At 38.7% G+C, this 27,769-nt stretch overlaps 1 protein-coding gene across 1 annotated transcript; it reads right to left on the bottom strand.

Moving 5' to 3' along the window:
- Positions 1–1,216: 1,216 nt before the first annotated feature.
- On the bottom strand, positions 1,217–22,576 carry LOC149078316 (uncharacterized). The gene is made up of 3 exons (XM_089241961.1): positions 21,628–22,576; positions 10,517–10,617; positions 1,217–4,571 (listed from the first exon to the last, which is right to left on the bottom strand). The coding sequence occupies exons 1-3, from the start codon at positions 21,896–21,898 to the stop codon at positions 3,069–3,071; spliced, it is 1,875 nt and encodes a 624-aa protein (XP_089098087.1). The 5' UTR covers positions 21,899–22,576; the 3' UTR covers positions 1,217–3,068.
- Between the last annotated feature and the right edge of the window lie 5,193 nt (positions 22,577–27,769).

Here is a 27,769-nt window from a genome sequence, read left to right as displayed (position 1 = left end):
CACGGAACGTCTGAAATCCTGAATAAGATCAATGATAAAGAATAAGTTTCACGCTGAAACAAATTGTATGCTGGAGAGGCGTGAGAATTCTGATTTTGAGATATTTAGCCTCCCAGCTGGAGAAATTCTTTCCCACCATTGGTGCACTGTACATTCGTAGAAAGATTCACAAACAACGTTCATCTTTTCAACAAGGACTTTTGGGACGTGTTTAAAGTGCCGTTCCTAAACAAAGGATTTTCGGGATGTTCTTGGTGTTTACCAATATTTATTTTTCCTACAAAGACTTGGAGACGTTTACCACGCCGTTCGAGAACAATAAGGATTTCCGGGATGTTCAGCATACTCATTCCTGATTATTGATTATCAACTTTTCAACGAGAATTTTCCGTATGTTTACCATACAGTCAGGGACCCAATTTCCACATGGGCGAGTGGGGCATCTGCTCAGGGTGACGCTATTTCTTCCCCTCATTCCGGTTTTGCTCAGGTTTTCCTCGTGGCAAAGTCGGGTCCTGTATACCGTTCCTGAGAGCAATTATTTTAAAAATAAGGATTTTTGGGTATGTTACCAATACCATTCCTGTAAAATGTTTATTTTTCAATAAGGACTTTCGAGATTTTTACCCTTACCGTTCCTGAACAGCGTTTATTTTTCCAACAATGCTTTCGGGATTTTTACAGTACTGTTCCTAAACAATGTTTTTTTTTATTAGGACTTTCGATATGTTTCCCATACCGTTTCTGAACATTGATGTTTATAATTCCCAACAATGCTTTTAGGATTTTTATCACAAATGCGTTCCTGAACAATATTTTCCCAACAATGCTTTTAGGATTTTTATCCCAAATGCGTTCCTGAACAATATTTTCCCAACAATGCTTTTAGGATTTTTATCACAAATGCGTTCCTGAACAATATTTTCCCAACAATGCTTTTAGGATTTTTATCACAAATGCGTTCCTGAACAATGCTTATTTTCCCAACGATGCTTTTAGAATTTTTAATCACAAATGCGTTCCTGAACAATGTTTATTTTCCCAACAATGCTTTTAGGATTTTTATAACAAATGTTCCTAAACAATGTTAATTTTTTCCACAATTCTTTCGTGATATTTACTGTAGCATTTTCAGAAAAAAAAAACTTATCCTTTCGATAAATGCATTTTCTGGATGTTTGTTAATTTTGAAACTAAAGTATAAGGCAATAGAAAAGACAAATTGATAGAAGCTTTATTGCATCGATTATTATTACACAGAAAATTCCACGACGGCATCGCAATAATATTTATTTTGGCGAATTCCAGAAAATTTATGTGTTTTTTTCCCATCGAAAATTTCTGTAAATTCACCTGAAATTGATTGAACAAAATTTCGAACAAACATGATAATTAATATGTACATATCTGAGGGACGAATGACAACAATGGTTCCATATTTATATCAGAAATTTCTCATATACATACACAAAACAAGAAATACGAAATTATATCTGTTGTTCAAAAGAAACATAAATAGCGATGCTAACAACTTTCACATTTGACGGGGCTGATCAAGAGGTGGCGGCAGGGTATGGTTTGATATTTGTAGCAACACTTGGTCAGTTAAAGGCATGGCTCCCACAGCCTGGAGCGGAGCCCCTAGGCTGGGATCGTTTGCGGGCCCCCCGTCAGACTTTTCACGGGGCCCTTGTATAGTTAATTTATATCGTGAAAAAGCAAAAAATTATGAGAACTGTCAGCCCCCCCCCCCTTGTGGTGGGCCGTGGTTAGAGAAACATCAGTTGAGCATAGGGTTAAACAGATTCCGAAACTTTGAAATGAGGACGCATGAACGCGCACCCTTGGCAACATCACTCACGCGTGTTTCCAGCAGATGGCGTCACTATACCAGCAAAGTAGAACTTCTTTTCCAACCAAGACATAACCGCTTTTTAATACTGTGTGCATAGAGCATTTTTTTTTCAGGGACTGGAAGATATAAGTCCGGTGACAGAGGTCTGACGTACGTTCGGAAATTTTTTAGGTGAATGGGGGTGTTTTTTTTACGTAGGGTAATTATCAATTAATAAGGGAAGTGTCGTTTCACTAATTTCCGAATGGAAGAAGGAAGAGGTAACTCCAGAGAGAGCTGTCTTAACGGATTGGCCCACTCGGATCCGAGGGTGCATAGTGGGACTCACGATAATGAAATTTGGTGCAAGGACTTTGAAACGTATGTAAGTTGGTAATTCCAGTATGGTAAAAGGGGCCCTATAATATTATTACTTTGCTCGAGGGACCATGATGCTGTTTTAGATGGGTCCTGGGTATTAGTTTTAGACGGCCCCCCAGGGCCGTCTTAAGAGCATCACAGACCCCCCGGGCCAAGTGATTTTTCTGAGGCCCTACTTGGCAAATTCTCGAAAAATTCTACTAATTGTCATTTTTCTGAGGCCCCCTCTTCTCTTGAGGCTCCGGGCCGTGCCCGGGTAAACCCGTGCGTTAAGACGGCACTGCCCCCCCTGCTAGACACGGCATTAATTGTTGCTAAGTGAATATTGTGCAAGGTCATGTTGGATGTCACACTCCATAGAAGCCAAGAAAAATGTCACAAAATGCGCTCAAGTTCTAAGACAGTGCTTGGCCCACACACGGGAAACGCAGCAAAAGTTAATCTGCACCGAATTAATTGATATTTTATGGATTTGAACACCAAGATAACAGTCAGGTGACACCTCCCCCTTGTGACTATCATGTCTTTGGTCTATTGAAAAGACACTGACGGATAAGCGTTTCATCTCCGACTGAGCAGCAGTTCGCGATGCTCTGGAAGAATGACTTAACTAGCAACCCGCATGTAGACACTTTGGAAATGTAATTGGACTTTTTGTCATCCTTGGATACTTTAATCTCGCATATCACATATGTCCTCCTTTATTTCGACAAGACTATTCGGGCACCTGTCCCGTTAACTGTTCCTTTCGCCTTTTGAATTTGGTTTGACATCACAGATGAAAAGATATGTATCACAAATTAGTGTTCCAAATACTGCAGATCTCTTCAAGAGTATCTGAAAGGTTGAAGGTCTAGCCCAGCCCTACCGAGAAACCACCTCCCCTACCAACTTCGAGACCGACGAAGACTTTGCTCTTAAGTCCCGTGTTTTGTCTTGGCAGTAGAGAAGCAAGGACGCCCCTCGCGACACCCAGGGCGCCAATTGGAAGCAGGCCGGTCAGTCCGCCGCCGCCTCCACCACCACCGATCTGTAGGGTGATACCTTTGGGCGCGGCACCACCTCCGAAGCTCACTGTGCCGAACCTGTCGGCGTCGTTCGTCGGTGGGCCGTTGACAAGGCCCGGATCTTCGAACCCGTCGTTTATGTTGTTATTATTGTTGTTATGGTGGTGATGGTGATGATGGTGGTGGTGAGTCTCGAACGGTGAGTCGGAGTTCACGGATGACTGTGCGATGTTCTCGTAGGCACTGAGAGGAGGGGGCTGTGCACCGCCGCTGTACGAGGCTTTGGTGTGGAAGTTCTGTGGCGGTGGAGCGAAATATTGAGGCTCGCCGGGCAGTGGCAAAGTTTGGTCAATGTGAGATGTATGATAGTCCTGTTGACTGGATACTCTACTGCTCTGATGAATTGGTGGTTTTGACAGAATAGCAGCCGTGTGAGCGTCACCAAGCTGTTCAGCTACATGAGAGCTAAACCTTTGATCGAGTTGAAGCTCTTGATGAATCGACTCTGGTCTTTGGAATTGCTTTGAAGGATACCCTGGTGGAAGACCGTGAACTTTCGTTCTTAGATCCGGACCAAGAACTGGTTGGTTCTTTGGTAAATGCGTATGGATCAAAGGCCCTTTGAACAGTGAACCCCCAGGCTTTTCCAAAATCGGCAAGTGTGGTGAACTCGGGTAAGGAGACCGAGCTGTTTGGAAACTCTTCTCCTTGAAATTCAAGCCGCTGCTAGAATACCTATCGACGTCGACTTCTTCGATGCTCCTAGGACTAGTGAAATGGAATTTCATTGGTGACTTAGACCTTTTCTGACTCGATACTTTACCAGCTCGTTCTTGGCTAGTCATTGAGGACATGTCCTGGGAGTTTAAGCTACCGGAATAGGTCGACACGATTTCTTGTGACAGTTCCTCAGAGTTGATACTCTCTTCAGCAACCAGATCCATGTGGTCGTCTATCAGAGTCTTCTCTTCGTGGAGTTTGCTTTTCTTCATGGAGTCAGGCTTCTTCTTCTTGTTGGAACCGAGTATGTCGTGATCTGGTATTGGCGCGAAGACCACGAACTCTGCCGTCTTCTTCTTCTGCATGCCGGTCTCAGACACGAGCCTCCTCAGGAAATCGGAAGCGAGTATGGGAACCACGCTGGTACTGGGTACAGTCGCCATTGTTGTGGTTGTTTCCGGTGACGCGCGAGTTGTCATCATTGTCTTCGTATGGGACGTCACGTCTCTCGTCGACGTCGGCTGCCGGAAACGGTTGTCGGGCAGAGGTGTGCTGCGCGAGGTGCCAGCCCTCGTCAGAGAGAAGACGTCTACTCCGGCGTCGCTCCTCTGTTGTAGACCGTCATTACCCTGGGGAAGAGAGAAAAGATATTCACGCATAAATGCAAAACGAATTATTGTATACACGTCACGTCACGTTACGTGTTGTCATCTGTTTGTTGCAAAACCAACCTTTTTTCCCTTTCGTATGCCTCATTTGTTTTTTGAACTAGAACAGCTTTCACAACCTAGAAAAATAAACATTTTATTACACTGTTTCTTTTTTTCCCACGAAGTTTCCACTTTCGCACGTACTTTATAGCGAAGTTGTTTGATGCATACGTAGCGGCCATTGTTTTCAAGACGTAAAAGAATTTCTTCATTTCGATTTAATTTCAAGCAGATGCGATTCACAATTTTTGAGGAAGTTCGCACGCTACACCCACGAGCAAACCCTTCATTAAGAAAAATAATCACCACAATCGTCAGTTTCTCCATTACGATTTGAAAGATAGACCGCGGCACCTGGACACATAACATGCAAAACGCGTAAATTTAGCGTTAAGCTTCATTTAAAGTAATTTTAACATAGAAAGGGCTGCAACTAGGGGGGAACAGGCAGGTCTCGTGCCCCGGGCGCTGGATCCGAGGGGAGCGCAAATTTCATTCTGAAACCTCTCCTTCAACATTGCAGGGGGGGGGGGGGCGTCAAAACGCGCGCTTGCCCCGGGTGACCAAGCATCTAGTTGCGGCCCTGAACACAGCCACCTCTTTGGAGGTAAGATGGCAATAAACTTAACAAGGTCATAGACCACCTCCTAAGCAGATCATGGCCCACCGCTCTGTCTCAATGAAAAGATATAAGCGGAGGTTGTCGAAGAATACCTGGGCCTATGCTGGAAGCTGTGCGTATATGTGTTGTGAACCTAGCGGGAAATTTATTTCTGTATAATGCTTGTTATGTGCAATTCAGTCATCTGCCATCATTTTTTCCAACTATGAGTGGAGTGTCATGATTGTATTGTTGTAGGCCTGTTGCTCTTTGTGGCGGATGGAGGAAGAGTCGCTCACGTTTTCAGCATACTTTCATTTGAAGGGTTGATTGCCTTAAAGCGGCACGCTTTCGTTTACCCTTTACACACCTCAGCCAAAACTGACTGCTAAAAAAAATGTCTTTTTACTGATTTGCGTTTATTGTATGTAACCATTTGAGTTAGGTTAGTTAGTTTAACCCTTACTCGTACCGAAAGCCTTAGTTGAAGAAAGAATCATTAAAACCCCATTTCAAACCATTACAATTGAGTACAATTACTCATTACTAAGAGAACACATGAATACCCAACAAAATGTATTATTCAACTTCGTTGAACGAAACTGCTGCTAGAAATCGCGAAAAAAATTCAAAAACTGAGACATTAACAAACATAAACAAGAACATTAGTGGATAATGAGTTTGATTACGGTAACGTATAAATAGAGCCTCCTCCAAATTTTGAGTCACGCTTTTATAGTGTTTTTATGTCTCCTATAGAAAGACTATTTTTATGCTTAGCCATTACAAGAAACAATTTATTTGTTTAACCGATAGGAAAAGAAACCCGGACAGCCATGATTTCAATTGACTGTCCGATACGATCTTATCATCGATACGACCTCATTCTTTGTATAATGTCCAAGTCCGTTAATTACGTTGTCAATCAAATTAACCTTGTTCCGTATTGGTTTCATAATTACACACACACATGGCGATCGAAAGTGACCCGATGGAAGTCAGAAGGAGTGTTGCGGTCACATCTGCAGGTTGTTGAGCGTTAATCATCGTCGTACAACAGTTACAGTGACATTTTTTGGCTTTTTTTTTTACCGTTTTGGTATCTTGTGAAATGAATCGTGGGAGATTGGTGGTGGAGTTCATGATGGTAACATAGCGATACCGTTATGGTACTCGTTGCCATTCATTGGGCTAATTAAAAATTTTCAATTCTTGCGCGTAAGGGGTCATTCAAGTATTACGTCAGCAATGAGGGGGGGGGGGTTTCGGAAATGCTGACTTTTGATGACAAGTGGGGGAGGGGGGTTTGAAGGTTGCTTACGTCATCAACCACCTCTTTTTGAAGATATGAAATATTCTATGCCACTGACGAAATTTTGCTGACGGGGCGGAGGGGGGGCTGGCAGGAGGGGGGGGGGTCAAAAATGGCTGAAAATCTGCTTAATAATGCCTTGTAATACTTGAATGGCCCCTGAGGGTTTTTTTTAATATATAAAACCGAGTTACTTCTATTTTTTTACATTTTTTTGCACGATTTTAACGTTGAGATATAGTTGAAGTAAAATACTAAAAACCACTTTCCATCTCCAGTGACATCTTAAATAGTGGGTCAACAGGGCCCGGAGCCCCAAATCGAACAAGGACCCCTTTTCCAAACTTTTTCACAGTTTCATTAATTCTCAATTCTGGTATTAATTCTATCATAAATTCTGGTATTAATTTTTTCATGAGTTCTGGTATTATTTTTTCATTACTTATCAATTTTCATTAATTCTGAAATTATTTCTTTCATTAAATATCAATTTTAATTAATTCTGTGAAACTACTCATTTCATTAAATAAACATTTTTTATTAGTTCTGAAATCTTTTTTCGTCTATTCGAAAATGATTTTCTTTCTCAATTGAAAAATTATTTCTTTCATTAAATATTAACTTTTCTATCAATTATGAAATTTGCTCTTTCATTGAATACCGGTATTAATTTTTATATCAGTTTGGAAATCATTTCTTTTGTGAATTTTTAAATTTTTCTTTAATGTGAATTCTTGAATGTTTCTTTCATGAATTCTTAAATACTTCTTTTCACGAATTCTTAAATCCTTCTTTTTCATGAATTCTTAAATCTGTCTTTCCCGAATTCTTAATTTTTTCTTTCATGAATTTTAGAAATCATTTTCTTTCATGAATTTTAGAAATCATTTTCTTTCATGAATTTTAGAAATCATTTTCTTTCATGAATTTTAGAAATCATTTTCTTTCATGAATTTTAGAAATCATTTTCTTTCATGAATTTTAGAAATCATTTTCTTTCATGAATTTTAGAAATCATTTTCTTTCCTTTATTTTAGTGTTTTTATTGGATCGGAAATTCCGAAATTATTTCTTCCATGAATTCTGAAATTACTTCTTTCACTGCATATGGATTTTTATTTATTTCTGTTTTAAGAGCACATACTTTTTCTGCCTTTCTTTACATACTGCAATCTTACATAACTTTTTTGGATTCGACGTCAGCCCATCCCCAAACATTTAAAATCGGGGCTGAAGGAGGCACCCCCCCCCCTCCCAAAAAAAAGAAAATGTTTGGGTTCAGACTCCAAACACGTTAAGGTCTCCTAGTCTTTCTCTCAAGACATGATAATCAGGTTCCAGTGGTCCACTAGACTTCACTAATTTGCATATAAAAATGTCACCAAAAGGGCCTAATTTTTTGTATCTTTGTCTGGGCGAGTGTATTATAGTTCGCAATTACTCTCAGGCCAATTCTTATTCACGGCAGACATATTTGCGGTGGGAAATTAATCAGTTTCTCGTACAGCGTGAAATATTTCGCTCGAAGGGAATCGCGTCTCGATTCGTTGGGCACCCATCGGTGTAACGCGGATGCCCTTTTATGGGACAGACAGAAATAACAGAAACATGTGGTTATGTATGTATGTATGTCTTATTACCCACACACAGCACCTTCCAGTCATCCATGCGTTTGAAGCCGGAATAAACGCGTGCAAATTGGAAACTCATTCCAGACCAACCTGGTTCGAGATTAGAATCAAAAAAGACTAAAAAAATTGGTTCTAAAACCCCCGCAGCCGATGAGATTCTTTTTCTTTGCATATATTACGAGAAATTATGGCCTCGAATTTGTCCACCGTTTTGACAGATCGGTCAGTTAGAACAGCGGTAATTCACAAGAGACGTGCTACACCGTCTGGGATCGTGAGATTGGTGTGGCAATGGTCTGGTTCTAATGGTTATTATGAGCAGTTTACGTACACAATTAGCATTGTAATGAATGATTATAAACATTGTACTCCAGACTATGCCAGGCTTATTTGGCTCTTACTAGGGTGACCATATGTCCAGGGCCGTCTTAAGAGCATCGGGGGCCCCTGGGCCAAGTGGTTTTTCTGAGGCCCTTACTGGTAAATTCTAGAAATTTTTTACCGGATCTTATTTTTGTGAGGCTCCTTTTCTCTTGAGGCCCCCGGGCCGTGCCCGGGTGGACTCATGCGTTAAGATGGCACTGCATATGTCCCGTATTTCCCGGGAGTGCCCCGGTATTTTTTGTTTTTTTGCCCGCCCCGACTTTTTGGCAAAAGTGCTCCGGTTTTTCCCGTATTTTACACGAAGCCTACTTGAATTTTTATTCTTTATTGTAGTCAAAGATTGTCATTATTTTTCAACTAATAAATTATTTTATGATAATTACAACTATAAATGAGAATATTAATCTCCCACATTTTTGTCTTGGTGAACGTTTTTCTTCGTGGAATACATTTTAATCCACTGCAATTTGCAGTAACGCATCATTGCTCGCCATTGTAATTTTTCCGTAATTTCAACAATATTTGGCAACTTTGTTTGGTTTTGGCGTCATTTTTGGCGATAATTGGCTATGTCCCGTATTTTCCTGTATTTAGAATCCCAATTTCCCGTATCTCGCGAGGAAATATGGTCAGCCTAGCTCTTACTGCCCTTTCCATTCTCGTTTATTTTTCAGCGCCTCGATCGTAAATGTGACTCTATAGAGGTCAAACATCTTCAATATGTTTGCTCGATGCTTTTGTCTGGTTTAGTACTCTCGAGGTATCGACCAACTTCTCAAGTAAATATCCTATTCAAGAATTAGCAATATCCTTTTAATCATATGGGTGCTCTTCATCTGATGATTGGTACTGTCTGTGCTCACGACTAGAGTAATGATGAAGATACCTAATTTTTAAGCGAACGTATACATCAGATTTTCAAACTTTCCGTGTTTGCTGCATCCTTAGGAATTTCAAATAACTCAAGGTATGCCCGATCTCAAAATACTTTGGTGGTACACCTTAATGCCGCGACACACTGGCTGGGACTTTCACGTCCTTATTACTTCGTTCAATATAATTTTATGTCTGAAATATCTCGTGAGATCCCCATGGGAGGCAACGGCATACCACTTGGGAATCACTGTTCTAGCTTGTCTACTACATTTACAGCTATTACTGGCTCTAATAATTTTTTCCCATCCCCGTAGGATGATGTCACCTGCTTAGGGTAGAGTTTCTAAAATTTATTTTCATAACACAACCCCCCCCCCTCCCTTCTCCGAAGATTTTTGTGCCATTGTCCTTCCCCTGCCCCCCGATGTTATATCTGTAGCCTCAACCCTCTCCCAAAGGCTGATATTACCCACTTTGGGAAATGCTGGTGTTTGGCAAGGGTAATCCCATTGCCAAAACTTGCCTTGAATGGGAGAGGCTGGGGCAGAACAATATTCTTGAGGACGGCATGAATCTTGTTGTGTTTTGTCCTTTTAATTTTTTTGGAAGGCCTGTAGAAATCCTTGGCAGGAGGAGGGGCTTCCACATACCCTGGCAAAAAGTTCTTTCTCTCCAGAAGGCGGGGACGGGGGCCCCCCAAAGGTAACGCGGCCTTAGAGGTTTATATGCAAATCAGTTGATGAAGATGAACACTTACTTATTATTTAGTTTCATGTCTTGGAGTAGGTAGTGAATGGGACAGAAATAATTGGATCAGTACACCAAGCAATGAATGTAAGGGGACAGTTGAGCAGAAAAGGATCTAAAGTAGATTGCAATGTAAACATGTGTGTGGTGCTTCAGTGACATTTTCGCGTCGGTTTTTAATACGCAAAGTGATATCCAAAGTACGGATGTGATGAAATCTTCAACGCTACAATTCAAGGGGATGATGTGGAAGTCTTAAAACTTGCGAATGCATACAAATGATAAATCGATACATTAAATGTCTAAAACTTACTTTGGTTCGACTTCTGGATCCGAACACCCCGTTAGATGGCCCGTTGTTTCTCGCAGGGGTTATCCTCAAGACATCCGTCGTCACTGCCCACGCCGTTATGCCTGTACGAATCACACGAAAAGATATATGCCTTAATAACATATGATTGGACTTAAAAATTGAACTTACACTGCGTACATAAAACCAGAAATTGGAAAATATTTCAGTAAATGAACTACCACACTGTTGTCTTGAAGTAATGGAAAATGAATAAAGCATTCAAGATAAAACTTAACGTCTGGGAGATTGCAGTTGTGCTCTAGAGGTCGAGTTCAAATCTCGCCAATGGTATGGAAATCAACTGGACTGGTCTCATTCTGTAGGCCTCGGCTTAATTTGCGTGAAATGAAGGCATAGGAGATTCTGGGAAGTTCGTCAATTTCAGATACACTTATACAGGAGTGCATAGGAAAGACTCTTCATCCTGAAACACCGTATTCCCCCGCATTAGCCGACATGACCAGAAACATCGAGGGAGACCAGCATGCCGGCAAATTAGAATCACAAGATTCTGAATTCACTTCTTTATTATAAATATCCATTGAATTAGCGAATGCACACTATGATTCTTTTTAAACCTCGTTTTTCCCGGCATGTCACTTTTGATGTAATTCGCCTATAAAGGAGAGCGGAATGGTTCACCTCCATCTCTAACAAAAGAGCTGGTTTGCCACTCCATTTGACTCCTAATCGTCGGAAAAAAGAGCAGGATACGGAACAGCGTTTGGCTATAGCAGGAATTCTTTAGCTGTGGGGTCACGACCTAAACCTCTAATCCACAGGGCTTTCGAGATGGGTAGTTCAAATACACTAATAGTCACGGGATCTTGAGCTATGGGTCACGATTCAAACTACACTGCTCAAAACAATTAGGGGAGCACATGGTTTTAACAAAATTACGCAAAGATGTATACCGATAAGTAACATAAAATGAATCATCCCTAATTTAAAGCCTAGCAGGAAACGGAAGAAGAAAACTTCATATGCAAATCAAAGTTCATGACGTCAAAAACCAGAAAAAGGGCAGAAATCAGGATGTTGCAGAAACGTGTTTTACTGCCATAACTGTGAAATTCGATTGCGCAGTATTTTTTTTGAGACAAGGTGACTTGAGGATGTCTCAACAACGTGATCTACCGGAATCCATGGCATGGCGTGTTATAGGCAGACTGGAATCCGGGCAAACACAACGTAGTGTCGCTGTTGGAGTCGCCAGAAGTGTTGTTGCAAGGCTGTGGAATCGATTCCAAGAAACAGGAAATGTTAGACGTCGACCAGGGCAAGGTCGGCCACGCGCCACATCCCCCATTGGGGCGTGAAGCTGACAGTGTTGTTGATTATCTGTCACGACGGAATAAAAGTTAAGAACCCTTGGACCAGCGGTTCTCAACCGGTGCTCCGCGGAGTCCTAAGGGCTCCGTGTGAACTCCCAGAGGCTTCGCGGCCGCTCGAGGGAAATTAAAAAAAAAACAGTAAATTTGAAAAAAATAATTATTAATATTTTTGAATAATAAAAATAAGTCAGTAACTTTGATGAATAAATAAAAAATAGGCCTACGGGGCTCCGCTATAGTAATTATATAATGGAAAGGGCTCCGTGGGTCAAAAAAAAAAAAAGAACCGCTGTCTTGGACTATAGCGATAATACTGACGACACATTTTCGCTCAAAAATTGCGAATGGCATGGTATTTCAAAGGAGCTCTATTACGTGGCAAATGCTCGTGACTGTGAAAATATTCTCGTGACTGTGAAAATATTCTCGTGACTCTCTAGCATATTTTCTTGAATCATCTTTTCTTCTCTCAAATTGAAGACTAGCATATTTTCTTAGTAGGCATTATAATAGGGAATCTTCGCAACGTGAAAGAAGGTGTGAAAATTCCGATTAGTGAGCTTAACAAACCGTTACAGCGACAGCAGAGGCCGCTCTGCTCTCAACGCGTGGCCACTCATTCGTGAGGTGACAAATAGCTGACGACAGGTAATGACGCATGCAGGCCAACATTGACTTAATATGCCTAACTGGCATATGAGTGTCAAAAGCCTAGAGATTACATGCATTTTTTCTTTTTTTAATCACTTATTCGTCAAGCCATCGAGGATAGCGAAACTCAATTTCATCTCCTTCTAAACACACAGAGATATTTTCGGTTTATTTTCCTACAAGACAAATCGTTAATATCGAATGATCATTACATCGTACCAACATGATCCATCTTCATCACTTGATGATTATCATTCACGTAGTGGTAGCCGATAATTGTGCTTGTAAATGGCCGTGATGGCTGCTGTCCCTTCATTTCCGGATTTTCCTCGCGGGGAAATCCAGACATTGCTTGAGTTTCGGATGCAAACCGTCGAAGGTTTCTTCAATCTCTGGATTATCTCATTAATAATGATTATTAGCATGATAACTCCGACATGCATAGTCGAGCCACAGATACAAATAAAAACAGGTGTCGTGAGCTGGCTTGGTGAGAAAATATGAGGTAAAATTCTGAAAAACATCTGTTTTCCAGCAATGATGTGTCCAGGTTGGCAACTTATTGTGTAGTAACAGTCACTATGTCCCGTTATTAACGGGAGATAGTTTTGCCGTCTTAACGCATGGGCCCACCCGGGTATGGCCGGGGGAGGGGGGCTCATGAGAAGAGTATATTTCGAATTCTTTCACCCCCCCCCCTTCTGTCCTGAATAACAACATTTGTCTACATAAGTCAAATTCTTCTTTTTAATGTGTCTTATCACAGTGTTTGAACCAAAGCCTTTCTTAATGAAATTACACATTAGATCAGTCCTCTTCATTCTGTTACTAATGAACACCAGTGCTGTCCTAACACATGGACCCACCCGGGCACAGTTCGGGGGCCACCTCAAGAGGGGCCTCACAAAAATTAGAACTGGTTGAAATGCTTAAGAATTCGCCAGGTAGGGCCTCAGAGAAATCAGCGGGCCCCACGATGCTCTTAAGACGGTCTTGATGGGAGAGACCAGTTCTTCACATATTATCGGGTCTCACTATATATTTTTTTTTTTTAGGTAGTAAATCCCCCATAAATGGTGATATACCTGAGGTTGAGCTGTGCTTGGTTTGAAAAAAAAAATATTATCTGGTTTTTTAAGGAAATGACGATCATCTCTAGGCCCGTCTTAACTCGCGAGCCTATACAGGCATTGTCTGGCTCCATGATAATTATATTTGGTACAGTGGATCCTCGTTTATACATCGCTCAGTTATACGACTTTGACATTCATACGACGTTTGGTTTCGGTTGCCATTGGTTTCTACACATTTTAATGTTGGAATAATTCATTTATTCGACGCAAAAACCACAATTATTCGCGTTTTCCCACTTCGACTCGAACACTACATCTTTTTGAAAAACGTCATTTTATATCCATAAAATGAGCGCAATTTTTGTAGACAATGAAAACGCGTTGTTGAAACAGTTCTTGCATATTGCCGCCGCAAAAGCCATACGCTTTAAAGGTGATTATTTTACGTATACGAAAATAGTCATTGAGCTGACCGATGACTATTTAGAGTTGATACTTAATTGATTTATTTATGGCTTGTTTTTGCAGAGGTGGTGAGACTCAAAGAAACGGGTTTTAATTGTTTGAAAGACGGCCATCCTTTCAAAAATTTTTTTTTTGTTCCAATGATTCCAGCCTTATCCCCAGAGAGCGGGAAAATGACGAATGCTTACAATGGGAAAGTTCATTGTAAGCATTCTGAGGGGTACAGGTCTGCCAATAACAGACATTCAATGACCGAGCTGCTGGTTGCAGATCATCTGCTGCCAGAAACATGAGAGTGCGAGATGGGAAATTTTCCAAAGCAAAGGCAATGTTTTACCAATTTTATGTCTCTAAGCCAGCATTTCTCAACCTTTTTAAACCCAAGGACCCCTAAACTGTCTGAAACATTTCTACGGACCACTATGAATAGTGCGAGCTTATGTCCCGTATTTTACGGGCAAATCATGCGCTTTTGGTTGGACCGACTTTTGCATACAATTGTCCCGTTCTTTCAACGAAGCTCTCTCTTTCTCTCCCTCATTTTAATATTATATTCATTAAAATTATGAATGCAGATAATTTTCACATAACTTTATATGCACCGTTATGATAATTATGACTATAAATATAAATATTTATCATACTTTTTTTGGAGGAACTGCATTTCAACTGCAATTTCCATACTCTCTCACTATTGGTGATTTTTCAATAATTTCAGCAATAGCTGGTGATTTTGTAACGTATTTTGCCGCATTCGAGTGTGATCTCAATTTTCCTTTTTTTTCTTAATGAAATGTAATCACTAGATTTTAAGGCTTTTTTCGTGAAGTATTTTTTTACTGCGATTTGCAATAATATCCTTAATTTCAGTTACCTCAGCGGTAATTAATTGGCAATTTCATTGAGAATTGCGTGTTTTTGCAACAATTAACGATATTCCTGTGAATATGATCGCAATTCCCCGTATTTTTCTTGATGAAATATCGTCACCCCAAGATTGAGTCTGGTTTTTGATTTCTCAATCCAAGAAGATATTACCAATATCAGTTTCACAATCGATAATTTTTTATTCAATTATAACAAAAATTATCAAGTCTGCCTACCACTACTTAGGGGTCATTCAAGTATCACGTCAGCATCGAGGGGGGAGGGGGTTTCGGATTTGCTGACTTTTGATGACGGAGGGGGAGGGGGGTTTGAAGGTTGCTTACGCCATCAACCACCCCTTTTTGAAGATATGAAATATTCTAAGCTACTGATGAAATTTTGCTGACGGGGAAGGGAGGGGTGGGGGGGTCAAAATGGCTGAAAATCTGCTTACGTAATATTTGAATGGCCCATGCACCTCTCGTACACATTCCTCTTCGGAATCTCTAACGAATCGGCACATGCCGGAATGTGTGTTCTGAGTGTGGACCTAACGTATTTATGTTATAAAGTTGCGCTTGTTTCGTGTTCATGCTGCCATCTGCCTTCCATTTTCTGAAGTAAATATGGAAACGCTTGCATTTTCATGTTATGCCATCATCGTGTTGTAGGTCTGCCTGCTCTTTGCGGAGAAACTTTCTGAATGGGTAACGGGCTCGCATTCGCGCAAAGCTGCATTAAGAGTACCTACTTGCGGCTTTGCATTCGCGCCTCGAAGCCGGAAAACCGCAGAAAAACAACTTCAGCCGACCACCACTGTGCCGTCAACGGGGAGTCCAGCCCGATGCCCACATATCAAGTCTGCCTGCGGACCACCTGCACAATCGTCACGGACCACTTCTGGTCCACGGACCATAGGTTGAGAAACGCTGCTCTAAGCAATTTGAAATGCGATTTTAAAAGAATTGAATTTTTTTTTCTTTCCCTTGAGTATGATTGAAATAATATTTTGTAACAGAATTTGAGATGCATTTAAACACATTCAATTGCATAATATTTATATATGTCTGTTGGAGGAGGGGGGGAGTCATTTTTTTGTAAAGAAGTCTCTGTTGTGCGACCGACGAATTTATACACGACGTTTTGACCCGACCTCTTACACATCGTATGAACGAGGTTCCACCGTACTATAATTTTCGAAAATAAGTACCACCCCTGGGCCTGTACATGGCGGTTCGAGCTGACCCGCCGCCCGGGTGCAAAGCCTCATGTGCTGTCCCTTAAGACGACCGTGGCGGGAGGTTGACAAGGGGATCTTGGGATAAACCTATTAAACCTATTTTGTTTGTAGAAGAAAGCTTCACGCCACTGTTTACCGAGAAAATAAACATGGCCATACGTCCTGCTTTTAAGGAAAATGTTTCGTTTTCAAAGCAAAGTTGTCTAATTTCTTTTTTTCCCCCGCCCGGAATTATTTTGCCATTTCTGATTGTGCCACAAAAGAGCATTTTTGATGAGCCAGCCATCATTACTTAAAATGCATATCTGTCTTGAATTGTAACTCACGCAACTGTATTTCAAAGACGTTTCTGGCGCTCCAAGGACCGGGCAAGCGAGAAGCCGAATTATTTCCTTTGCGTTTGTTTGACTGTTCTGGAAAAATCACTGTTTGGGAGCACCAAAATGCCCACCACCTGCCCCTTATGATAGAACACGTTATTGTTTCTGGTATTACTGTCTGAGGCCCTGTCTTTTTTCTCAAGTTTGCTCAACACCTCCGTTGTCAAAGTATGGCTCGAAAGCGTGATGCCATGTGGACGGCCCGGGGGCTTCAAAATAAGAGGGCCCTCACAAAAATGAGATCTCGTTGAAATTTTCAAGAATTTGACTGGTAGGGCCTTAGAAAAATCACTTAGCCCGGGGGGCCCATGATGCTCTTAAGACGGCCCTGGTACCCAATAAAAGCCCAAGCTGCTGCTCCTAACAACCTGTCGCCCGGGTGCACCGCTCCCTCGCTCAAGCCGCCTTTGTACAGGCTCCATAATATCATTTTGCTTGAGGGGGCCATGATGCTGCCTTAAGACCATTTCAAGGGTGAAACGAGCGTTTTATCAGATTTTCTTTAAAAGGAATGATTGTGACTTTCCAGCCAAGGATGTCAATATCTCTGGAGCTGGGCAGTTTGTGAAAATGTTCGAATGGTGATGTCGCCGAAGTACCATTTGTAAACGCTTTCGAACACCATGTGAACTCACATCAACGGGACTCGACTGTGTAGAAAATGATTTCGATTCGTGTCGCAAGGGTAGTTAAAGAAGATTTATACGAGTTAACCGCATTCATTACACGCGGCAATATCAATACCATTGTTCGCCGAATCATTTCAGCGGATAATCCGGCAATAATTGGTCCAACTATAGACATTCATAACTTGTCTTAAAAGGAAGAAAATAGTCAATTAAGATAACAAAACAAGACAGAAAAGACAATGAGGGTCAATACAATTCGAAATCCTTCACGAGGAAGCTCTTATAGTCTTAATATTAATTGTTTTTTCCCCTTGAAAAATACATTTTTCCCTCTTTCCCTATCGCCTTAGGTCAGCAAGGAAACGACGGTAATTACCGTTTCGACATCCTAAAGACAATAGACCGCTAAAATGACGGTAAATCGAGAAAAACTCGCGAAAAAAAGCAGCAAAACAGGGCCGTTTTTGCGACAAGGTGTGTAACTTGACCGCGCCATGTTTATCTACACAACACGTGGTTATATTTGAGATACGTGATACGTCTTTTTTTTTTCTGCAGTTGTGGTTAGGACACGAAGACGATGACCTCATTGGTCAACGGCCGGAAACCAGCTTCACTGTGTTTTTAATTTTTTTTTTTTTTTCGTTGATTTATTCGTAGCGCGTGAACTAGATCATCATCCACCCACCATTTTTGCGCGAGATTATACTACTAAAAATATTCCTAATTCCACATTTTCACACTTTTCACCCTCCAAAATCGTCTCTTGGCTCTGTTTCTTCTGCGTTATTTATCGATGTGAGTGTTTTAATAGATCCATTCGAGAGGAAAAGACACGCGATTTGAGGAAATCTTGAAATAATTTTGATGATTCATGTTTTGCAGGTGGGAATACCCTGACTTGCAGTGAGTTTTCTCTATACTAGAAAGAAATGCAGAAGAAGAAATTTAGTTACAGCAGCATGAAAAGATCAACATTGTTGGGAGATTTGTTGTTTGAGAGCATTTGTAAAGAAAGTAAAAGTCTTTAAAACCATTGTTGAAGTCAAGAAACCATTTTTCTTTTCAAGTTCTTTGACTTTGGGCTGATTTAAAACTTTATCAACGCTTGACAAAAGTCCGAAATTTCCGGCGACAATGGTTTCTTTATCTTCTCAACAATGATTTTTAGAATGCTTACTCTCGTTACCATTCTTACCCCATTAATGCATTTCACAATAATAATGCAGAAGAGTGTTTTTTTTTCCTTTTCGTTTTATTACTTTTTTAGTTTCAAGTTTAAAGCTTATGCAGTAGAGCAGTGGTTCCTAATCGGTGGTCCGTGAAGCCCTTTAGACCCTCGTGGCATTTCCCAGGGACTCCGCGGCCACTGCAGCAAAATGAAGAAAGAGCTTTGCAAGGCCTTCCACATACAACGATAAATAAATAAATCAATTTAGTAAAGTAATGAAAAATGCAATGGATCGGCAGTACGGGACCTGACGATTCAGTTAAACACCACTGGCCTCCAAGATCGCCGGAACTCACAGTGCGCGATTTCTTCTTGTGGGGGTTTATAAAAGACTACGTTTATATGCCTCTCCTTCCAGCTACATTAGTCGAACTGAAAATACGCATAACAACAGCAGTGGATGCAAACATGCTCGCAAAAGTTTGGGACGAATTTGACTACCGCATAGACATATGCCGTGCATTCCCAGGTGGATATATTGAGCACCTTTAATGGTTTGTATAATAACTTTATGATTACCCATGTAATATAAAATTAATCTTAAGTGTCTATGTGTTCATTATATTTCGTAATATGCGCATTTCAAATCGGTTGATTCTTTTTGAAACACCCTGCATTTTTTTTTCCTTTTTTCAGGGTTGATAGGTAAGGCGATTCTTCCCCCCCCCGCCCACCTTGGACTTCAAGGTACCCATCTGATTGTTTCAGCTTCCAAAAATACTTAGTTAAAGCTGTGGAATTTCTTCGATGTACTTTACGGGCCCATAATTAATTTTAAAACATCCTAAACTATATGAATTTATGCAGTTGAATATTAAAAGACAATATGGAGAAATTAATTTCCATGCTTGAGAAGATATAAATAAAAAGTTGAAATCAATGTTATTGTATGGATATCCAATTCAAAAGAAGTAGGTCCGGCTAATTACTTCATATTTAATTTTCTGGGCTTCGTATCTCTAAGTGAACTCAATACTTGAAAAATCGAGAATTCAATACCATTTGCCTGACCCTCAAAGTGATGCTGATGATGATTATTACGTCTATTCAAAAAAGCACTCATTACAGGGAGGATTAAAAAAGTGGCAAAACATTATAAAGGCATATACCTGTCTGAAACGCATTGCTAGGGAACCACGGAAACTAAAATAAACATTCCGAAAGTGATTGTTGAGGCCCAGAAACCATTGTTGCCCGACAATTTTTCGCCCATTTCGGGCATTTGCCCTGCTCTGACGAACCTTTAAAGTAGCCTATCGTTCAAGTCGGGTCCCGTTTGGTGTATATACAAAATTTGGTGGCGATCGATCTAAAATTGTAGATATGTATAGAGAACACACACACGCACGCGCACGTACACAGAAAATTTTATATTATTTTAAGATTATGATTGAAGCCCGGAAGTTCGGGCAAAATGTCATAAATTCCTTTTTTGTAAATTTTCAGTTTTTTTTAAAAAAAATGCCTTTTTTGTGCCTTGAATATTTCTGAATTCCCATTTCCATATCGTTTTATGTTTATTATTGAATTTTAGAGGCCACATTCAGTATAACTTAGATGTTTTTAGCATTAAGAACTCCAAAAGGGAATTTTTGTAAATATTCAACTTTTTGTGTTAAGGGGCTCGATCGATTGCCTTCCAGATGGAAATGTTTGCATTTTAAACGCGTTTTCCTTCTCACTCTCTCCCGAAACAAATCGATTACCTACGTCTGATTTTCTTCATCGTAGGTGGGGAGAGTGGGTAAATGTGGGTAATGCACACTTTCACCGTGGGTAAATAAGGAGAATTTCGAAACTTCTCAAACATATGTTATTCAAGTAATCAGTAATCATGGCCCCTCTCTCTCTCTCCAGCAATGGCGGGATAATTACCATCATTTTTTGTTTTTTCATGCTACACATTCACTATAGAAGGGTCTCCGTGAGAAGTCACAGGCTTAGAAGCCCGCCAAAGATCCCAGCCTGGGCAACCCTTCTCCAGGATATGGGGGCCCATGCCAGTAATCATGCGTAAAAATTATGAGCAATTTGGTTAAGAAATCGAAAGAGCGATCAAAAATATGTTGATTCGCTGCCAGAAAAAAAATTAGTTTTACTAGCACTCTCTGTCGTTGACTTAAAACATTAAATTCTGAATTAATGAATATTATAGAAATATGTTTGCCTCTTTTTGGAGAAAGTACGTATTATGTTATTGCTTTTGATCAAATTCATCGCAGTTGAATTCAATTATAGAGAAGTTTGGTGCAGTCAAATATCGGTTAATATAATTTTTAATTTTTATTTTGATCAATAAACAAATTTTGTTTCACTTCGAGTCAATTTAAGTTTCGATTTTGCATGCGCCTAAATAAATTTGTTTTGTTTGTTAGCGTCATCTATCTTCGACTTTGAATATTACTTTCTAATTTTACGCGTATAAAAAAGTTCGATCATATTTTTTCACATTCTACCTTTCTTTTTTATCCGAGGAATAAATTTCTCAATAATTTAAGGAATAATTGATAATTTTGATAACTTGCGCCCACTCATAAAATAATCGGATACAGTGAAATATCGGTTAATACGATGTTTCTTCCGCTTTAATGCGCGTGAACCATTAAAACAGGAGGGGATATTCAATTCGCGGGTCAAATGTGACCCTCGGAGCTTTTCGACGTGGCTCTCCGACCATTTTGAGAAAATAGCTATTTAAGATTAAAAAAAGCTATTAAATTATACAAAAAAACATCGTTATAGAGAGAGAGAGAGAGTACTGTATTTAGAACTGTGGGATATACCTTCCAGATTCAATAGCAATAGTCTCAAAATATTAGCGCCGTCGTAACAATTTCGGAGGACCCAGAGCCAAAGCGCTTTTTGAGACCTATGATTTCAAATAACTATTTTAGAATACAGAATTCGGAATCTAAAATGAGATTTGGAGGACTACAGTTTTTTACTACTGTAACTACTGTTTACTACAGTAACTACAGTTAGATTTGTACTACATTTATAACTACAGAATTTACAGAAATGCTGAAAAACACACCTTAAACACCTTTTTCTGTTTACCAACGATGCTTATAATCTCCGTTAAAAGTGATAAATTCGGGAAAATTTATCAAACTTACCAAAAGGGTCGGCGATTATGCATAATAATAACCGGATTAACATAAACATACAAATTAACTGTAATACATGCAACAAAAGTACTCACCTATTATACAAGCAAGAACAGGTAACGTGACACCCAAGGCGACGATAAGCTTCGTCTTCCTTTTCGAAGGTGCAACATCAGGTTCCTCGACGAAAGAAGACATCGACCTCGTCTTCGAGTGGAGGCGACTCGGCAAAGTCCTCGACCCGCCATCAGGGTCCAGAGTCCTCGTAGACACCAGGGACCTCTCTGAAGATGACCGGCCGTGCGCCGATATACCACGCCCAATCGTGTTCGAATGGCGATTGTTATAGTGCGGCGAATCCCTCATGTCTCCAGTGCTTATCCAACCAAACCAAACTACTTCCAATGGGAAATAATCACGGCGAATTTTTCAGAGATTCACAACAGAACTTGTGCTCAAAGTTATCCCCCGGAGAACTTGATCAACATTTTCGGTAAAAGTGATTCGATTAAACCGTGGAAACTCTGGCGCTTCACCGACGTTTTCTTCATGTTCTCGGGAGGACGTCGATCATGTCGGCATGTTGTTCAGCTGCTTCAAAATATAATCCACTTGGAAAAAATTTTCTAATGTCCATCCACAACAGCTTGCTTGCTCTATATATGTTATCTTTCGATTTTCGTGGTAGATACCGGACTTGGCGTGACAAGTTTCGGTTTCGGTGTAGTCGTTTATTTAGTTGGAAACGCGAATCCGAGCATTAAAAGTGGGTTATGCGAAGTTCTCTGGTCGTTTCGCTGATGGTGGAAAAAAAAACGCAAATGATCTCGAAAATTGGTGAGGTTGGTTTTATAGTAGGTCCTGAAACGACCGACTATTGCCTCGATGCGTTCCAATGATCACGAGATTCATGCTTCTCCACCTCGTTTTTCAATTTTTTTCCAATAGAAATGCCGGTAAAAATGATGTGAAAAATGTCGGTCCATATCCCTTTTTTTGATACAAGCAGAGAGAGAGAGAGAGGAAAAGAAAACCTTGTCTGTCCTCTTTGGGCACTGGTTGCATTTTGCTTGCCATTTGCAACCAGTTTTGTTCTCTTAGCACGTTTTACCTTCTTTTTTTTCCTTAGCTTCTTTCCATATTCATTTCGATTTCTTTTTTTGTTTGTTTCCATTTCTCTCTGTTTTGAGTAGAATAAAAACTGGATTATAAAGAAGGTTTTTTTTTTTGAAAGGATTGTCTGCGTTAATTAATTCTAATAACTGTCCGTGTCTTAGCGCTTTTGATTCCGTGATCGGATGTTAATTAACATGCTGGTCAGGTGCCGTGACTTTCACTGATGTTTTTGATACGTTTTTATTATATCTGAGAGAATTGGCTTTTGTGTTGACTACAGAATGGATGATTATCATTTGAATAAAGAAATGGTTTTTTTTATTAATTTTTGTTCAATGTTTCTAATTTAATTATTATTTTTTGAGGTTTTTATCTCTCTTAAAAACATGGTTTTTTTTTAGATATGATAGTTTTGAATTAAAAAGTCTAAGTAAAATATCTCAACTATAAGGTATGTTGAACTGGAAAATTGTTGAATGTTCATTATCTTTTAAATTAAATTTGTTAAATACATCATCTTTACATGAACATTTTTGAATACTCTTTTAAATAAACATTGTTGAATAATCTTTTAAATAAACATTGTTGAATAATCCTTTAAATAAACATTGTTGAATACTCTTATAAATTAACATTATTGAATGCCCCACCTTTTAAATTAACATTATTGAATGCCCCACCTTTTAAATCACAGTTTCCTCAAACTTTTTGCTCCATCGCCCTCTTCTTCAAAAATTTCTTGTTCTCATCGCCCTTAAACTCAAGTCAATCCGTAGGATCCTATACTAAACCCACAGCTTCTATCGCCCCCTTGAACCATTTCATAGCCACCCAGAGGGTGATATTGCCCACTGCGGGAAACATTGTTTTAAATGAGCATTGTTGAATTCGTTCTTTTCAAGGAACGTTGTTGAATAAGGCTTCTTTTGAACGAACATTGTTGAATTCATCATCTTTTTAAATGCACATTGTCGAATTCATCATCTTCTTAAATGAACATCATCGAATTCATCATCTTAAATGAACATCGTTGAATGCCCCATCTTTTGAATGAATGTTGAACATTTAAAATAAACATTGTGGAATTCATCACAGTTGACTTGGAATCGTTTCGAAGTCAAGCATTGTTTGTTAACCAAACGTTTAGCTAAGCATTGTTTAAAAGCCATTGTTGAATTTATCGAGAAAAAAAAATGACATTTTAGAAGCCATTTCAAGTTATTCAGCAAAGTTGTATGTGATGAAATTAAAATAATTTTATAATCATGACTTTCACTGATGTTTTGATCAATTTTAACTAATCTAAGAGAATTGCTCTCATATACTGAACACCGAATTATCGGTGTTCAACATTATTTGGTGTTATTGGATTATCATTTAAATAAAGAAATGATTTTTTTCTCTCATTAATATTTCTAGTCTTTTTATTTCATTAAAATATACTTTTCACTATGAAACCATGCTCTTTTTTTTGAGATACAATATAGTTTTGAAATATGTAGCATTATCAAAAATTTTAAGAATTATCTCAATTACTAATTATCTAATACATTTATTTCCCATTAATCCTGAACGTCAACATTGATAAAAAAAATTAATTCAAGAATTATCCGAAATTCAAAAAATGTTGAAATCTATTTTTATTGTTTACAAGAAAGATAATTTTCGAACCCGTATTCCTTGTTATTTTCAATTATCTAAGAAACCGCTATTGAAATCCAAATGAATTACATAGAAATAGATTATTAATTTGATTACACTAATAGAAGTAACTGTACTCCATTGAAATTTCTGCCTAGAGTATATTGTTTGAAATCAAGTTACGAAAATTGAATCGAGCTAGTTCTTAGTTGAATTATTGTTTGGATAGTCATTGCTGGCTTCGACATCATTTGGTTTCAAATAATCATTTGAGTCGTTGTTCAAAGCATATTAAAATTCAAGATATACAGAAGACTGGATGTTGTGAAGATATTTATTATTTGAGATGTTAATTTTTTAAGGAAGGAAAAAACTCATCTCTGCCTCTACCGGGAGTCGAACCCGGGTCCCTCGATTGCCGGACGAGTGCTCTGACCACTAAGCTACAGAGGAGATAGAGATTTTCCTTCGCTAGAGCGTATATGTTTTTTTTCCTTCCTTAAAAAATTAACATCTCAAATAATAAATATCTTCACAACATCCAGTCTTCTGTATATCTTGTATTAACAAGCGGAGAACGACATTCATGTCATATTAAAATTCCGTATTAGATGCATAACTTACTCTTTTGGTTGTTTAAAAAGAAATTTCTAGATTCATTGTTTGAAATTTCATTGTCGACTTCATTACCATTTGAAATGCATTGTTCACTTCATCATCATTTAAAATGCATTTTTTACTTCATTGTTTTACATGTTATTGCTGAAGTCACTGTCATTTGAAATGGCATTGCTGACTGTATTATCGTTTGAAAGTTTCAAATGGCATTGCTCACTTCATCATTGTTTTGAAAATTGATTTCATCATCATTTAAAATGGCATCGCTGACTTCATCATTGCTTTAAATGTGACTGATTGATTTCATCATCGTTTGAAATGCGTTGTTGACTTTATCGTAATTTGAAATGCATTGTTGGCTTCATCATCGTTTGAAATGCATTGTTGATTTCATCGTCGTTTGAAATTACATTGTTGATTTTTATCATTGTTTTAAATGTGTGACTTCCTTTCAGTTTAAAAATTTATATTTGTCATCATCCAATTTTTGAAAACCATTGTTGACTATCATGTTTCAGTTGGACATTTTAAAAAGTCATTGTTTACTTTTTCATCATATGGTTTGATAAGTTGAAAAATCATCGTTTTTAAATATTCTTATATATCGTTGAATAGTTATTCTTAAATACATCACGAGATGAATTGAATGGACATTGTTAAATCCATCGTTTTTCAAATGGTCTTTGTTTTTTCCCCATCACAGTTGATTTCCTCGTTTAAAAAAAGTGAATTGACTTCATTTTTGTTATGACATTCTTTTGTTTCGATTTTGTTATGAAATCGTTGTTGACTTCCTCCTTGTTTGGAAAGTTATTGTTAGTTAAATTTTTTCATATAGTTATTTTTTAGCTTAATTAGTTAAAAAAACCGATGTTGACTTATTCATCTTTTAAAATGAAATTGTTTATAAGTAGCTAATTATATTTTCGCAGGCGTTGTTCAATTGTTTAAGTTCAATAGGCATTGTTTGAAAGTAGATAAAAATTAGAGAGTAATTTCAAAGTTTTACAAATAATTGTCTACTCGATGGAGTTTTAGAACCTATCCCTGCATTCAACGATTCGTAAAAAAAAAAACATTGTTGACTTCAGAAACAAATGCATTTCTCAGAAACAAACATTACGTTGGTATGCAGCCGCATTCTGGCATGCACCCTTCTCGAGGTAAATGTTAGGTTTAGCAATATGTTGCCTAAATTAGGATTTTTTTCAGTCCTCCGTATTGATTATATTTACAAAATTGCGTATAAGGACAATCCCTGAGCGTAAAAGTGGTCAAGTTAATTGCGTAATGTGCGTGAAAGTGATCAAGTTAATTGAATTTGCAGCACCAGTCCGTTAGCTAATTTATTAACCAATCAGAGAAGATGGATGCGAGTTCTTGGTCAGATGCTAATAAAGCTTAAAAATGATTGAGAAATTTTTCGTAAATAAACTTACCTTATAGACTTGAGATTCACCCGAACGTGAAGAAGCCATTTTGATTAATTGCCGAAATGCCATCAAGATTATCACGATTCCCGAAGAAACACGCAATAAATATTTAAAACTCGAGTTTCGGGCTAAAATATTTTCTCATTAGGAACTAATGAATGAATACCACGCTGAAATCTTATTTTTAGACTGTCCCCGAATATTAGAGATTGGAATATTTGCATAAATATTAAGGTCGGCATTTAACTTACGTCAAACGTGAAAATTTTTATTGGGAATGAGGTGAAAAATGAATTTTGTGACTCTTTCTAGCCAATTAACCTCATTTAATACATGAAAAATCCAGACTCTAATCATGAGCTTGGTTATTTCGGATATTTTTGCTCTATCACACACATAAGACTGATTAATCCGAATCATTCTCTTGAGCAACGTTTATCGAATGGGGTTCCACTGAACCATGAGGTTCCAAGAGATATAACTGAGGCTCCTAGAGAAATATATTTATGAATAGCAGCATTGCAATGTATATATAGTTCAAGTAATGCTATAGATCAGGGGTGTTCAACATTTCAGACATTGCGGGCCACATCACAACTTTCCGTGAAACCCACGGGCCACCAATTTATACTGCGGTATTTAAAATTGGAAGATAGTGTCCACAGACTCTGAAGGATTTAATGTCGTAATTTACAGTGACGTCGTAACGGTGGGCCAATTGTGTGGCCCATACTTTTATTTATTCTGATTATCCTTTTCATAAAATATGAATTTTCATCAATCAGAAATTACTTTTTTCATAAGTTCTGAAAAAAAAATTGTTTGTTCTATTTATTCTGAAACTAATTTTCTTCTGGAATTATTTTTGTATTAGTTATGAATTTTCATCAACCATGAAAAAATTTCTTCTAATAATTCCGAAATTGTTTCCTTCACTAATTCGTGAAAATAATTTGGGCATTTTTGTGAATTCTAAAACGTCTATGTTGTTTGTTTTTTTTTTAATTTTTATTATCGTTTTTCGCGATTTTCAGTAATTATTTTCTCAAAATGCTCGGCGGGACACGGAAAACCACTCCGAGTGCCCCCTGTGGTCTGCGGGCCATGCGTTAAAGACCCCCGCTATATATATATATATATATATACCATTTTTAGTGTATTTTCAAAAGCCGGGGGGGAGGGCAACGGCCTCCCCTGACCCCCCCCCCCCTAAATGACGGGCCTGATAATATGGATAGAATTTCAAGGGTTCTCTATCTCTGTCTTCAACTTTTTTACAAATGCGGACCAGCAAAAATATTTGAAAAATTTCGCGAACTGATTTAAATGGGAGAAATAGTTTGCGAACCGGCAAGAAAAAAAATAGGAGAAATATTTGTAGGACTGACAAAAAAAAAAAAAAAATAGATAGGAGAAATTATTTGTGGAT

The sequence above is a fragment of the Pholcus phalangioides genome, unplaced genomic scaffold (assembly GCF_987345545.1).
Source record: "Pholcus phalangioides strain wild (caught in Gottingen) unplaced genomic scaffold, Ppha-v1.0 ptg000014l_1, whole genome shotgun sequence".
Classification (NCBI taxonomy): domain Eukaryota; kingdom Metazoa; phylum Arthropoda; class Arachnida; order Araneae; family Pholcidae; genus Pholcus; species Pholcus phalangioides.
Note: the sequence above shows the minus strand (reverse complement) of the source record. Positions and strands in the feature narration are given on the sequence as shown.

Excerpts from the sequence above, each read along its gene's own strand:
- LOC149078316 (XM_089241961.1), bottom strand. The coding sequence starts at position 21,898 with ATGAGGGATTCGCCGCACTATAACAATCGCCATTCGAACACGATTGGG. Across the intron at positions 10,618-21,627 it reads TGTTCTTGCTTGTATAATAG|GCATAACGGCGTGGGCAGTG; the intron begins GTGAGTACTTTT and ends TGATTCGTACAG. Across the intron at positions 4,572-10,516 it reads GATCCAGAAGTCGAACCAAA|GGTAATGACGGTCTACAACA; the intron begins GTAAGTTTTAGA and ends TCTCTTCCCCAG.